General features: G+C 42.2%; 1 protein-coding gene across 1 annotated transcript in view; it reads left to right on the forward strand.

The window, feature by feature from the left end:
• LOC128687418 (ATP-dependent DNA/RNA helicase DHX36) overlaps positions 1–15,336 on the forward strand; it is a gene marked incomplete at its 5' end in the record, with an annotated part of 271,669 nt that overhangs the window by 235,565 nt on the left and 20,768 nt on the right. The window contains 1 exon segment of the mRNA XM_070092756.1: positions 893–1,157. Coding sequence (XP_069948857.1) covers positions 893–1,087 — 195 coding nt within the window.

The raw sequence follows: 15,336 nt of genomic DNA on the forward strand, positions 1-15,336 counted from the left end.
CATTGAACACAAGAAACTGTCCATTTAACTCTCAGAACTACCCCAAGTTGGTAATTTGGCCAATTTTAAAAATTAAATAAATTCAATTTAAAAACAGTTCAAAATAAGCACTGTAGACATTCCAGGCACTAAAACATTTCCTCTGTTCATTAATCATGTCCCCAGGCCTCTCCAATATTACCCTTGCCTAACAAAATAGCTAAGAATTTAGTCGACTGGAAGCATGGAATTGGCCTAAAATATGACTCAAATTGGGCAAAAATCTTTGATGTGTAAATTGTGCCAAGACCACTAACTTTGCACCAGTGTAATTCCAAAATACTGTATTTCCATCAAATTTCGTACTTTTTGGTGAATGGCAGTGTTTCTTCTTTTTCGGGTGGCCCTAACTTAGTGGGAAATGGCTGGTGTGTTAAAAAACAAAATTATTTGTGTTCCAGAGATTGGTTTGCAGTATTTTTCTTATATGGAAAATTCCATAGTTGTATAGAGCATGTTGGAGCAGACTTAACTGAGAACAGCACTAATAAACTTTTCTTTCCATAAATGCCAAAACATCTGCAGTTTTTACCTTGTCTATTTCATGATTAGTTTAGTCTCTCATACAGTCATCTGCCAGCAGCATCCACCCCAAAATGCAGTACCTAAATATATTCACTTCAATAGGAAGAAATCACAAATACTATAATAAAGTTTACATACATCTTTAGAGGAACTAGTTTCTCTAAAGGTGTGTGTGTGTGTAAACACACTGAGTGTTTTCAACACTTCATGACATACATAATATTAAAATGTTCATCACAAATTGTTGTTAGTGTTTTACTAAAACAAATTATTTTTGTTATTGTGCTGCCTTAAGCACATTTTGTTTTAATGGAACATTGTGTTTCAGAGTTTACGAAATGTTTTAGACCAACTTCTTGAACACAAAATTAGTCATCCAAGAATGACACGGTGGGAAAAATTCACCAAGGAAGGTGCACTGCTTCACACAATTGTGGACCTCATCTCCAGCGAGAAACGTATAACGGAGGAGCCCCAGGAATATTTCGAGGACCAAGATGATGATGATAATGATGACAATTAAATGCTCCAAGTATATATGATCTCATATTAAACAAAGATGTTGGCATACCTGACAAGTTGGAATTTTCCTAGTGAGTAAAATATGCCTTTGTATTGGCTTGTTAATTTTATCAATAAAATATTTGACTGTACTATAGTATTATATTCATAGGGAAGTGCTTAACCCTTTAGGGTCACACCGAATCTCGGGAGTGGAAGATAATCAAGTTTGATCCAAGGAAGGGAAGGGTATCCCCAGTCTCTTGGATTAAGAGTCACTAAAACTCACCCCTTGAAGGATGAGACTTTGTTCAATACATCCCTTTAATTCCTATCCAGGTGTTAATAATGCATAATACACCCTCTCCTCACTTAATGACGGAGTTTCGTTCCTAAGACCACGTTGGTAAACGAATTTGTTGCTAATCAAGGAGCATACTATAATTGTAGTGGGTTTGTTTTAATGTCACCTTTCCACCATTTATAACATTTCTGGTATATTTTTAAATGTTTATACAGTAGTGTACTGTATATTGTAATATACAGTACACTACTGTATATTAAGTATGCACACTGGTCAGAGAGCCCATCGTAAGTCTGAATCGTTGATAAACGAGTATGTTGCTAAGTGAGGAGAGGCTGTATTGTTCTTTGATAGCCTGTTGCAACAATGCGTAATGTTTAGTGAATCTTGGAGAAAAAATTTTGTGGAATTGTTGAACATTCATGAAAATTCTTGTTTACATATTCTTTTAATTTGTACCACATGCTGCCCTGCTTCATATATTTATTGCCATATAGTGGCAGTTTTAATACCTAATCATGTAAATTACATTGGTATAAGAAATTAATTTTATAAATTTCTCATGGCAATTCAACCAGATTTGAAATGATTAAGGCTCGTTTAAATTTTTGACCCTACTCTAGGCCATTTAAAAAAAATCAATGGTAATGGATAAGGGGTCATTGGTCTAATTACAGTGTCTACACTGTTTGTTCCATGGTTACTTTTTTTATTTATTTTAATCAGAGTAGCACTAAATCATTGGTATATACAAGTACAGTGGACCCCTACAAATTCGCTATTCCGAATTTGCAGCTTCAGTAATTCATGGATTTTTCCTTAGACCCTATCTAATAATTGTTCGCGGAAATCCTCGTAAATTCACGGAATTTTTTTTTGGGGGGGGGCTCTTTTTGTGGCAGTATATAATTTTTTGTGTTTTAATGCTAAATACACCTGCCATCCGACTTACGACCTGCTCGACTTACGACCACTCGACTTACAACCGTGTTTTTTATGCCAAATTTCTGGGAAATAAACAACTATTTGTGTTGTACACAGTGTTTATCTTAAACCTTACAGTATAAAATACAGTGGACTCTCGCCTAACGATATTAATCCGTTCCTGAGAGCTCATCGTTAGCCGAGTTAATTTTCCCCATAAGAAATACAGTGGACCCCCGGTATTCGATATTAATCCGTTCCTGAGAGCTCATCGAATACTGAAAATATCGAAAAGCGAATCAATTTTCCCCATAAGAAATAATGGAAATCAAATTAATCCGTGCAAGACACCCAAAATTATGAAAAAAAATATTTTACCACATGAAATATTAAGTTTAATGCAATAAAATAATTACAATAACAATAGAATAATTGACACTTTAATGAAGATCTGGTGATGATTGATGGGATGGGAGGAGGGGAGAGTGTGGATGGTGTTAGTGTTTAGAAGGGGAATCACCTTCCATTAGGACTTGAGGTAGCAAGTCCTTTTCCGGGGTTACTTCCCCCCTTCTTTTAATGCCACTAGGGCCAGCTTGAGAGTCACTGGACCTCTGTCGCACAACAAATCTGTCCATAGAGCTCTGTATCTCCCGTTCCTTTATGATATGTCTAAAATGGGCTACAACATTGTCATTGTAATAGTCACCAGCACGGCTTGCAATAGCTGTGTTAGGGTGATTTTCATCCATAAAGTTTTGCAGTTCAACCCACTGTGCACACATTTCCTTAATTTTTGAAGTAGGCACAATGGATTCCACAACTGGCATAGGCTTCTCAGGGTTAGCCCCAAACCCTTCAAAATCTCTCTTAATTTCCATACTAATTCTCACCCTTTTTACCACAGGGTTGGCTCTAGAAGCTTTCTTGGGGCCCATGGTGACTTATTTTGCAGAAACAAGCACCAAAAACAATGATAATATGGAATGTACCGAATGTATCCTGAGATGCACGCACCCTGACTGGCTTGTAAACACTGGCACACATGGGGCAGTTCAGGCCACACGTGGACACATCTCGTACGAATCGTATCGAATACCAGGTTTTCGATCAGATACCAAGGCGGAAATTTTGTGTTAAAATGCATCGCATACCGGATTTATCGAATACCGATGTCATCGAATACTGGGGGTCCACTGTAATGGAAATCCAATTAATCCGTTCCAGACAGCCAAAAGTATTAAAATTTTTTTTTTTTTTTTCATGAAATGTACATTTACCTACAAAGAAAACAATAAGACATGCACAATAACTACATAAATAAATGTTAAAGTGACACTTACCTTTATTGAAGAGTATTGATGAGTGATGAGACACTGTTTTTCTTGAACACTCTGGGATTTTCAGTGATACACCAGTAAAGACTTCACTTTGCAATCCCCACTAGCAGTACAACAAAACATGAGAGTTAGCCTGTCTTTCATAGGCTTGTGTCCTGGGAGTGCCTTTTCCTCCTGAGTAATGTAGGTCCTGTTTGGCATTTTCTTCCAGAACAGGCCTGTTTCGTCACAATTGAACACTTGATGGGGGATGAATTTTTCAGCTTTGCCATGCCTTATTGCACTGTGTATGCCACTACAATTCTTAAATCTCTCAAACCAACCTTTGCTGGCCTTAAATTCACCAATATGAGCACTAGTTCCAGGCATTTTTTCCTGTTCACCTGGGTGTTAGTTGACTGTTGTGGGTCGCATCCTGGGGGACAAGATTAAGGACCCCAATGGAAATAAGTTACAGTCCTCGATGATGCACTGACTTTTTGGGGTTATCCTGGGTGGCTAACCCTCTGGGGTTAATCGTTTCTCGGTAATTGTTTCACGTTAAGCCACACCAACAACACTCTCTCCACATCTTTGAGTAGTACAGCTGATGGTGGTGCAGCAACAGCTGACTGTGGTGGAGCAACAGCTGACTGTGGTGCAGCAGCAGCTGACCGTGGTGCAGCAGCAGCTTACCGATCCAGCAACTGCTGACCATGGTACAGCAGCATCTGACTGATCCAGCAACAGCTGACTGGTCCAGCAACAGCTGACCGTGGTGCAGCAGCAGCTGACTGATCCAGCAACAGTTGACTGGTCCAGCAATGGCTGACTGTGGTGCAGCAGCAGCTGACTGATCCAGCAACAGCTGACTGGTCCAGCAACAGCTGACTGGTCCAGCAACAGCTGACCATGGTGCAGCAACAGCTGACTGGTCCAGCAACAGCTGACCATGGTGCAGCAGCAGCTGACTGATCCAGCAACAGCTGACTGGTCCATCAACAGCTGACTGGTCCAGCAACAGCTGACTGTGGTGCAGCAGCAGCTGACTGATCCAGCAACAGCTGACTGGTCCAGCAACAGCTGACTGGTCCAGCAACAGCTGACTGGTCCAGCAACAGCTGACTGGTCCAGCAACAACTGACCGTGGTGCAGCAGCAGCTGACTGATCCAGCAACAGCTGACTGGTCCAGCAACAGCTGACTGGTCCAGCAACAGCTGACCGTGGTGCAGCAGCAGCTGACTGGTCCATCAACAGCTGACTGGTCCAGCAACAGCTGACTGTGGTGCAGCAGCAGCTGACTGATCCAGCAACAGCTGACTGGTCCAGCAACAGCTGACTGGTCCAGCAACAGCTGACTGGTCCAGCAACAGCTGACTGGTCCAGCAACAGCTGACCGTGGTGCAGCAGCAGCTGACTGATTCAGCAACAGCTGACTGATCCAGCAACAGCTGACTGGTCCAGCAACAGCTGATCGTGGTGCAGCAACAGCTGATCGTGGTGCAGCAACAGCTGACTGATCCAGCAACAGCTGACTGGTCCAGCAACAGCTGACCTTGGCGCAGCAACAGCTGACTGATCCAGCAACAGCTGACTGGTCCAGCAACAGCTGACCATGGTGCAGCAACAGCTGACTGATCCAGGAACAGCTCACTGGTCCAGCAACAGCTGACCATGGTGCAGCAGCAGCTGACTGATCCAGCAACAGCTGACTGGTCCAGCAACAGCTGACCATAGTGCAGCAACAGCTGACTGTGGTGCAGCAACAGCTGACTGATCCAGCAACAGCTGACTGGTCCAGCAACAGCTGATCGTGGTGCAGCAACAGCTAATCGTGGTGCAGCAACAGCTGACTGATCCAGCAACAGCTGACTGGTCCAGCAACAGCTGTCCATGGTGCAGCAGCAGCTGACTGATCCAGCAACAGTTGACTGGTCCAGCAACAGCTGACTGTGGTGCAGCAGCAGCTGACTGGTCCAGCAACAGCTGACCATGGTGCAGCAGCAGCTGACCATGGTGCAGCAGCAGCTGACTGATCCAGCAACATCTGACTGATCCAGCAACAGCTGACTGATCCAGCAAGAGCTGACTGGTCCAGCAACAGCTGACTGGTCCAGCAACAGCTGACTGTAGTGCAGCAACAGCTGACTGATCCAGCAACAGCTGACTGTGGTGCAGCAGCAGCTGACTGATCCAGCAACAGCTGACTGGTCCAGCAACAGCTGGCCATGGTGCAGCAGCAGCTGACTGATCCAGCAACAGCTGACTGATCCAGCAACAGCTGACTGGTCCAGCAACAGCTGACTGGTCCAGCAACAACTGACCGTGGTGCAGCAACAGCTGACTGGTCCAGCAGCAACTGACCGTGGTGTAGCAGCAGCTGACTGGTCCAGCAACAGCTGACCGTGGTGCAGCAGCAGCTGACTGGTCCAGCAACAGCTGACTGGTCCAGCAACAGCTGACCATGGTGCAGCAACAGCTGACTGGTCCAGCAACAGCTGACCGTGGTGCAGCAGCAGCTGACTGTGGTACGATAGTATTTATCACCCTTTTTACCACAGGGTTGGCACTAGAAGCTTTCTTTGAGCCCATGGTGACTTATTTAGCAGTTACAAGCACTACAAATAATGGAATAATACAAAATGTATCGAATGTATGCATGCAACCAGCCATCCTGGCTTGTAAACAATGACGGCAAGGCAGCCGAGACGTTCAGGCTAGACAGACAGGTTCGGGACGAGTCATGTTGTTCAGAAACAGCTGATGGTGGTGCCACAGCAGCTGACCGTGGTGCAGCAGCAGCTGACTGATCCAGCAGCTGCTGACTGGTCCAGCAACAGCTAACTGTGGTGCAGCAGCAGCTGACTGATCCAGCAGCAGCTGACTGGTCCAGCAGCAGCTGACTGTGGTGCAGCAGCAGCTGACTGGTCCAGCAACAGCTGACCATGGTGCAGCAGCAGCTGACTGATCCAGCAACAGCTGACTGGTCCAGCAGCAGCTGACTGTGGTGCAGCAGCAGCTGACTGATCCAGCAACAGCTGACTGTGGTGCAGCAACAGCTGACTGATCCAGCAACAGCTGACTGGTCCAGCAACAGCTGACCGTGGTGCAGCAACAGCTGACTGGTCCAGCAACAGCTGACCATGGTGCAGCAACAGCTGACTGATCCAGCAACAGCTGACTGGTCCAGCAACAGCTGACCGTGGTGCAGCAACAGCGGACTGATCCAGCAACAGCTGACTGGTCCAGCAACAGCTGACTGTGGTGCAGCAGCAGCTGACTGATCCAGCAACAGCTGACTGGTCCAGCAACAGCTGACCGTGGTGCAGCAGCAGCTGACTGTGGTACGATAGTATTTATCACCCTTTTTATCACAGGGTTGGCACTAGAAGCTTTCTTTGGGCCCATGGTGGCTTATTTAGCAGTTACAAGCACTATAAACAATGGAATAATACAAAATGTATCGAATGTATGCATGCAACCGGCCACCCTGGCTTGTAAACAATGCCACCGGCGGAACAAGTGAGGCTGGCTCAGGCCGCACATCTACGCGTCTCGGACGAATTGCGTTGAGCGAGTTTCTTAGCGCTAGGCGAGGCAAATTTTGTGAATACCTGTACATTTAACTTTACTTTTACTAAATTAAATTATTACCTTATATTTACTGTATGTGTACCAAAGAAAACAGGATACCATGAGTTACAATACAGTGGACCCTCAGGTAACAACATCGGATAACGAAAAAAATCGGATAGTGACACGTTTTGTGTCAAAATATTGACTCGGTTACTGAAAAAGAACTCAGTTAAGGACATTAGTCCCAAACGTGTCAGCACGGCATGAGTGGCCCGGACACTCCATGTACAGCCAGTGTGCTATTGTTTACAAGCCAGCGAGGACGATTCCACGCGTACATGCGATATATTTTGTATTATTCCATTGTTTTTAGTGCTTGTAACTGCTAAATAAGCCATCATGGGCCCAAATAAAGCTTCTAGTGCCAGCCCTGTGGTAAAGAGGGTGACGAACACTATAGATTTCAAGAAAAAGTTTGTAGAAAGATACAAAAGTGGTAGTGGTAGAGGGTGGTAGTATGGGCCAACAGGTCTGCTGCAGTGTTTCTGCTTTCTTATATACACCAGCAAGGGCACTTCCCACACACCAGTCAGGGAACTTCCCCACATGCCAGCTAGGGTACTTCCCTACATACCAGCCAGGGTACTTCCGACACACACAAGGGAACTTCCCCACATACCAGCCAGGGTACTTCCTCACATACCAGCCAGGGTACTTCCCACACTCCAGCCAGGGAACTTCCCCACATACCGGCCAGGGTACTTCCCCACATACCAGCCAGGGTACTTCCCCACACACATGATTTGATTTGATTGGGACTTGCACATGAGTGAATAGAATTTTCAAAGCTTATTGCTTGGGAAACATTGAAAATTGGGTTGGGCAAATACGATTCTGTTGGTGGGATGGTTTGTGAAGGACCTGCCTAGTATGGGCCAACAGGCCTGTTGCAGTGTTCCTGCTTTCTTATGTGCAAACATTTATGGATGAACATCACCCTGATGCAGCTGTTGCAGGCCATGCTGGCAACATCTACAATGACAGTGTTGTGTCCCATTTTAGGGAAATCATAAAGAGATACCAGAAGCAGAGCTCTCTGGACAGATTTTTGGTGCGACAAGGGTCCAGTGACTCTCAAGCTGGTCCTAGTGGCATTAAAAAACAAAGAAGGGAGGTAACCCCAGGAAAGGACTTGTTATCTGAAGTCTTTATGGAAGGGGATTCCCCTCCCAAACAATTGTAAACTCTTCCATCCTCTGCCCTCCTCCCATCTCATCACTCATCAATATATCTTCAATAAAGGTGTCATTTCAGTATTGTTTATTCTGCATGTCTCATTGTCTTCTGTGTGGGAAAATGTATATTTCATGTAAAAAAATTATTTTGTTTAATACTTTTGGGTGTATGGAATGGATTAATTGGATTTCCATTATTTCTTATGGGGAAAATTAATTCGGATATTGAAAAAATCGGTAAAGGACAAGCTCTCTGGAACGGATTAATGTTGTTACCTGAGGGTCCACTGTACAGTGGACCCTCTGTTTTTGTTGATCTCCATTATCGCCAATTTCGGTTTTGGCCGACTTTTTTTTCTTGATTTTTTGGTTCTGTTTTCGTCGACTCCCTCTGTTTTCATCGATAGTACGGAACCTGTCCAGTGCCCAGCGAGCAGACAAAGTCGCCTCCCATACCATTCTCAGCCAGTGTAGCATTGTTTCTCGGTGAGTGTACATGTCCTGCCAGGTCATATGAAACATTTCATAATAACCCATTGTTTTTTGCCACTTGTTTATTGTGTGTGACTGCTAAATAAGCCACCATAGGCCCAAAGAAAGTTTCTAGTGCCAGCCTTTTGGCAAAGAATGTAAGAAACACAATATAAATAAAGAAAAAGTTTGTAGAAAAATACAAAAGTGGTGGTGAGTGATGGTGGTAGAGGGTGGTAGTGATGGTGGTAGAGGGTAGTAGTGGTTGTGATGGTGGTAGAGGATGGTAGTGATGGTGGTATAGGGTGCCTTCTTCAGTGATTCAGCGATTCTACTACTCCTCCAATGTTGTTGGAGTTATATAGGGCTGCAGAAAACACCGCCGCCTCAACTGCAGCCTTCACCAACATTATGTACGGCTTATGCTTACAGTGGCCTTCATACACCCAACAACAACAACAATAGAACACCTGTCGTTACATACATAATGGCTTATTTTATTCATTCTGGAGTATATGTCATGTTTCTATGTTATTAATATTATGTATTATGTCATATTAGTTGAATTATGATAGATAAATAAGCTGTAGAGTTGATATTAGTGTCATATTCTCCAACAATAAACTCACCCCCCCTGTCCCCTCTGCCCTGCCTACCATACACCAACAAGTCTTTTCAATAAAGGTAAGTGTGATGTTAAATGTTCATTTATACATTTTATTAGTGCTTTATATTTATTTGTTTCTAGGTAGTAGGTTGGTAGACAGCAACCGCCCAGGGAGGTACTACCGTCCTACCAAGTGAGTTTAAAACGAAAGCCTGTAATTGTTGTACATGATGGTAGGATTGCTGGTGTCCCTTTTTATGTCTCATAAACATGCAAGATTTCAGGTACATCTTGCTACTTCTACTTACACTTAGGTCACACTACACATACATGTACAAGCATATACAGTGGACCCTCAGCTAACGATATTAATCCGTTCCTGAAAGCTCATCGTTAGCTGAATTAATTTTCCCCATAAGGAATAATGGAAATCAAATTAATCCGTGCAAAACACCCCAAAATATGAAAAAAAAAAAAATTACCACATGAAATATTAATTTTAATACACACAAATTGACACTTACCTTTATTGAAGATCTGGTGATGATTGATGGGATGGGAGGAGGGGAGAGTGTGGAAGTTGTTAATGTTTAGAAGGGGAATCCCCTTCTATTAGGACTTGAGGTATCAAGTCGTTTTCCGGGGTTACTTCCCTTGTTCTTTTAATGCCACTAGGACCAGCTTGAGTCACTGGACCTCTGTCACACAACAAGTCTGTCTATAGAGGTCTGTAACTCCCGTTCCTTTAAGATTTGCCTAAAATGGGCCACAACATTGTCATTGTAATAGTCACCAGCACGGCTTGCAATAGCTGTGTTAGGGTGATTTTCATCCATAAAGGTTTGCAGCTCAACCCACTTTGCACACATTTCCTTAATCTTTGAAGTAGGCATGATGAATTCCACAACTGGCATAGGCAACTCAGGGTTAGCCCCAAACCCTTCAAAATCTTTCTTAATTTCCATACTAATTCTCACCATTTTTATCACAGGGCTGGCACTAGAAGCTTTCTTGGGGCCCATGGTGACTTATTTTGCAGTACAATCACTAAAAGCGCTATGATAATATGAAATGTTCCGATTGTATGCGTGGATGTGACCGCACTTGCTGGCTTGTAAAGACTGGCACCCATGGGACAACTGAGGCACGCTCAGGCCACACGTGGACGCGTCTCGAACGAATCCTGTTGGGTGAACTTTCTAGCGATAGCTGAGGCAAAAATTTTGCGTTAAAATGTATCGTTAGCTGAGGATCCACTGTATATACATACCCCCTCTGGGATTTCTTCTATTTTCTTTCTATTTCTTGTTCTTGTTTATTTTTCTCTTATCTCCACGGGGAAGTGGAACAGAATTCTTCCTCCGTAAGCCATGCGTTTCATAAGAGGCGACTAAAATACTGGGAGCAAGGGGCTAGTAACCCCTTCTGTATATATTACTAAATTTAAAAGGAGAAACTTTTGTTTTTCCTTTTGGCCACCCCGCCTCGGTGGGATATGGCTGGTGCGTTGAAAGAAAGAATTTATTTGTCATTCTTTTCTTCATGTAAATCTATATTTAAGCTTGGGAAGTAGCTAGGGAAGTGACCCCTGATAAGGACTTGGTACATAGTCCTTATGGAGGGGATTCCCCTTCCTCTCTTCCCTCTCCCCTCCTCCCTGTTTTCCATTCATCAACAACGCCTTCCTCTTTGTATTGGACTGATGAAGCCACTGTGTGGCGAAACGTTTCCTGAATAAAGATTCCCACATGCTGCATAAGTGTCTCAATCTTCAACTTGTCGGTTTTTCAAACCATTCATCACAACAGCCTTCAATAAAGGCAAGTATCATGTGTAATGTTCATTCTTTTGTGCATGTAAATCTATCTTTAAGGTAAAAAAAATTTTTTTTTTGTTGATACTTCTGGGTGTCTGGAATGGATTAATTCCATTTACATTATTTCTTGTGGGGAAAATGGTTTCGGTTTTGATCAATTTCAGTTTTGGCCAATGGCTCTGAAACGGATTAAACACAGAAACCAAGGGTCCACTGTGTACCAAAGAAAATGGGCTTGCATGAATTACAGTACATATGGGGGTAACATCAGTATTATACATTCCAGCACTGTGGGAGACAGAGCAATACAGTACTACATACGGGTTTATCTTTACATTCTTTTTTTTTTTTTTTAAGGGTGATGTATGAAACTGAGTTTGAAATTAAATTAAAGTGTTTTGGGGGTATATTTAGGGTTTAAACTATAAAAATAGGCATTTTTTTTATTACAGTATCCAGAATTCGCTGTTTTTCCAGATTCATGGGTGGTCTTGGAATGTAACCTGTGAATTTGGGGGGACTACTGTATATATTTCGTGTGGGGTAGTAATCTTCAAAAGGGTTTATTGGTTATAATGGTACAGGCATTGTATTGTTGCTAGCCAAGGCCGAGGGCCTAGATGAGAGTTGGGGAAGTGCATGTTGCTGCTAGTATGTCTGGGGTGTGACCGAGGAAGAAACAGGGTTTCACTCAGCTCTAGGTTTGAACTTGGTCCACCAAATGGCAACACAAGGCCTAGGCAGCATGGCACGAAATACAAGCCCTATAGTGTCAGGGAACAGGAGACATTTGGGTTTAATCCAAGGAAAGAAATAATAAGCCCAGTTCCTTAGATCAAAAACTCCTTACTGGGAACAGGGCACCTGCATATTGTTTAATCTCAAGTAGGCTCTCATAATTTGTGCAATTGGAACTCGCATTGTCAGTGAATTGTGATTTAAATTTTGCTTCCAAGACTAAGAATTTCTCATGGCATTGAGTGGCAAGATATTTCTCCTCTGCATCAAGGGCAAAGCCATTGTTTTTGGAGGGGTGCCTAACTTCACTCCTTGATGTGAGCAACTACACTCATAGTCTGTATGCATCCCATACCATATTCTCATGTTTATTGGTTTATTTATAATCTTTTAATCACCATGTCTTAGTCAAAGGATATTAACTAAGACATCCAAAAAGAATATTCGTGCTAAAGGTGCCAAGCAGAAAATTAAAAATGACACAATGCTAATATAAAAAAACAAAGTAATTGATGTGCTGAGGGATGGTGCATGAGTCATGGTAATGGCATGTATGTTTGGTATTAGAGAATCAACTGTTTATTCACTTCAAGACAGTGAGGTGAAGATAAAACTGTGCAAGTAGGATGGAAAGACTGCACAAGAATTCATTTGCTTTTGTATGGTGTAGCTGTTTTAAAGTGTGCAGTAGTCTGGAAATGAAAAACAGCTACACCTACAGTGGGGAAAGTGCATCTGCTGACCATGTGGTTACACAAATTTTGTTGCCAAGCTTCAGGAAATTATTTCTGAAGATGGCCATAACCCTAATACAGTGGACCCCCGGTTAACGATATTTTTTCATTCCAGAAGTATGTTCAGGTGCCAGTACTGACCGAATTTGTTCCCATAAGGAATATTGTGAAGTAGATTAGTCCATTTCAGACCCCCAAACATACACGTACAAACGCACTAACATAAATACACTTACATAATTGGTTGCATTGGGAGGTGATCGTTATGCGGGGGTCCACTGTACTGACAAGACCAGAGTATTTTGGAAAGCTCAGTAGGGCCCCATCCACCCACTCTACTTAGTGACGTACTCGTTTACCAGCAACTCGCACTTACGATGGGCTCTGACCAGTATGCATACCTAAATGTATATTAGAGCTAGCTGATTTCCTCTATTCTATTTATTACAGTATACAGTACACTGCTGTATAAACATTTAAAAATATACCAGAAATGTTATAGATGATGCAAAGGTGACATTAAAATAATATCAAAGATGGTTGACACATATCAACTACCATTACAGTATACTCCTCACATAGCGATGAATTCGTCTACCAATGTGGTGTTAGGAGCGGAACTCTGTCATTAAATTTTCTTTTTTGCTAAATTTTACTACAAGTATTGTACATGGCCACATCAGCTACACTATTAGGTAAGAAAAATATTATTTTTGAAGTATGAAGAATTTGTGTGTGTGTAAGTACATACATACTCTCCTCTATGTACTAACCTGTGTGTGGTTGCAGGGGTATAATCATAGCTTCTGGCCCCACTCACTCCTTGCCTCTTAGACCCTATTATACCTGTTCTTGAAACTATATATGGAGTCTGCCTCCACCACTTCAGGGTCATTCCACTTTCTGACCATCATGAAATTGAAGAAATGCAATACCTCTTAACATCCCTGTGACTGATGTGTTTCTGACTTCAGACTGTGTCCCTGAACACCTTTTTCCCACCTCTCAAACAACCTGTTCCTGTCTGCTCTATCAGTTACCCCAAGTATTTTGTATGTCATCCCTGGTTATTTTAATATATAGTCCTGCAGTGCTTTTGGAAGAAAAATTCTTATTCCACTTCCTCATGGATATGAAGGGAAAATAATAGTAAAAACTATTAAGAAAAACAAAGAAAACTTAGATGAGTGTGTATACATAAATGTGTACATACATATGTAGTGTGACCTAATTGTAAGTAAAAGTAGCAAGATACACATGTTATCATGTGTGTTTGAGACAAAAAAAAAAAAGATAGCACCCATACCATCATGTAAAACAAATAGAGGGTTCTGTCTTACACTCATTTGGCAGGACAGTAGTACTTCCCTGGGTGATTGCTGTCTACCAACCTACTACATATATATAAGTAAGGTGTAGGCCACATTGACCTGACCAGCTGACAACTGTCAGCAGGGCCGGATTACCGCATAGGCAAACTAGGCATTTGCCTAGGGCCCCGCGCATTTGGGGGCCCCGCGGTCCAAGGGGTTCAGGGGTTCATCCAAGACTGCGCACATGGTGCAAGTGCAAAGGGGTCCCTACCTAAAAAGTTCAAGTGTTTGGAGAGTAAAATTGATTTTTAAAAATTAATCAAAACAAAAATAAATAATGAAATAAAATAAAATAAAAATAAATAAACCTAACCATAGATGGCAACACTCAACATGCCTTTGTTTACATCAGAACAGCTGTGTTTTCCCGCTAATGGGTGAGTATGGGAGATTCCTCTCCAATTTTCTGTAGTAATTACACGTTATCTAGACTTGTACTGTGACAAATTAACTGAAGTGTTGTTGATAGACATTGATGTGTATGGATAAATGTTTGTTTTCGCCTCTAAATGTTAAGGGAGGTACCTGATAGGGTTACTTGACCAGTAAAGACGCATGGACCAGTAAAGACGCATTTTTGGTAAAAATACTATAAAGAAAAACCTAAAAACGCAAACTGACTTCCGTTTGTAGGTTTTAAAAGCACTTTGTCCTGTCTTTAAGTTTTTATCATTTCAATAACAGATCTCAATTGATTGATGTTCTACATCACTTCCGTCGCAAATGCTTAGTTTTCAAGTTGCGATGGAAGTGATGTAGAACATCAATTAATTTACTACATATTTCCCCAGAAACACATAAGCCACATCAGAAAATCGTTGGTTGGGTGAAACTGAAAATTGTCCCTGCATTCTTTAATTCTCATGTCCTTATCTATGGTGGTAGGCCATATATCATGCAAAACATAATGATTAGTTTAGTTATGAAAATGGTAATATAAATACCATTGTGCATTGTTCTTGGACTCAGTATGATTTCTGTTTAAGTAAATTGGAGATCAAGGAGGATGAATTAGTAAAATATTCGTAGCCCAAATCACTAACCTAATCTATGGTAAAAGTTCTGTATATGACTCCTTTCTGGTAACGTTTTGAATTTTTAGATGCGCAGCCAGAGGGAAGGGGGCTACAAGGGCCATATCCTCCCAATTAACAGAAAAAAATATTTAATATA

Source organism: Cherax quadricarinatus, chromosome 40 (genome assembly GCF_038502225.1).
Source record: "Cherax quadricarinatus isolate ZL_2023a chromosome 40, ASM3850222v1, whole genome shotgun sequence".
Classification (NCBI taxonomy): Eukaryota; Metazoa; Arthropoda; class Malacostraca; order Decapoda; family Parastacidae; genus Cherax; species Cherax quadricarinatus.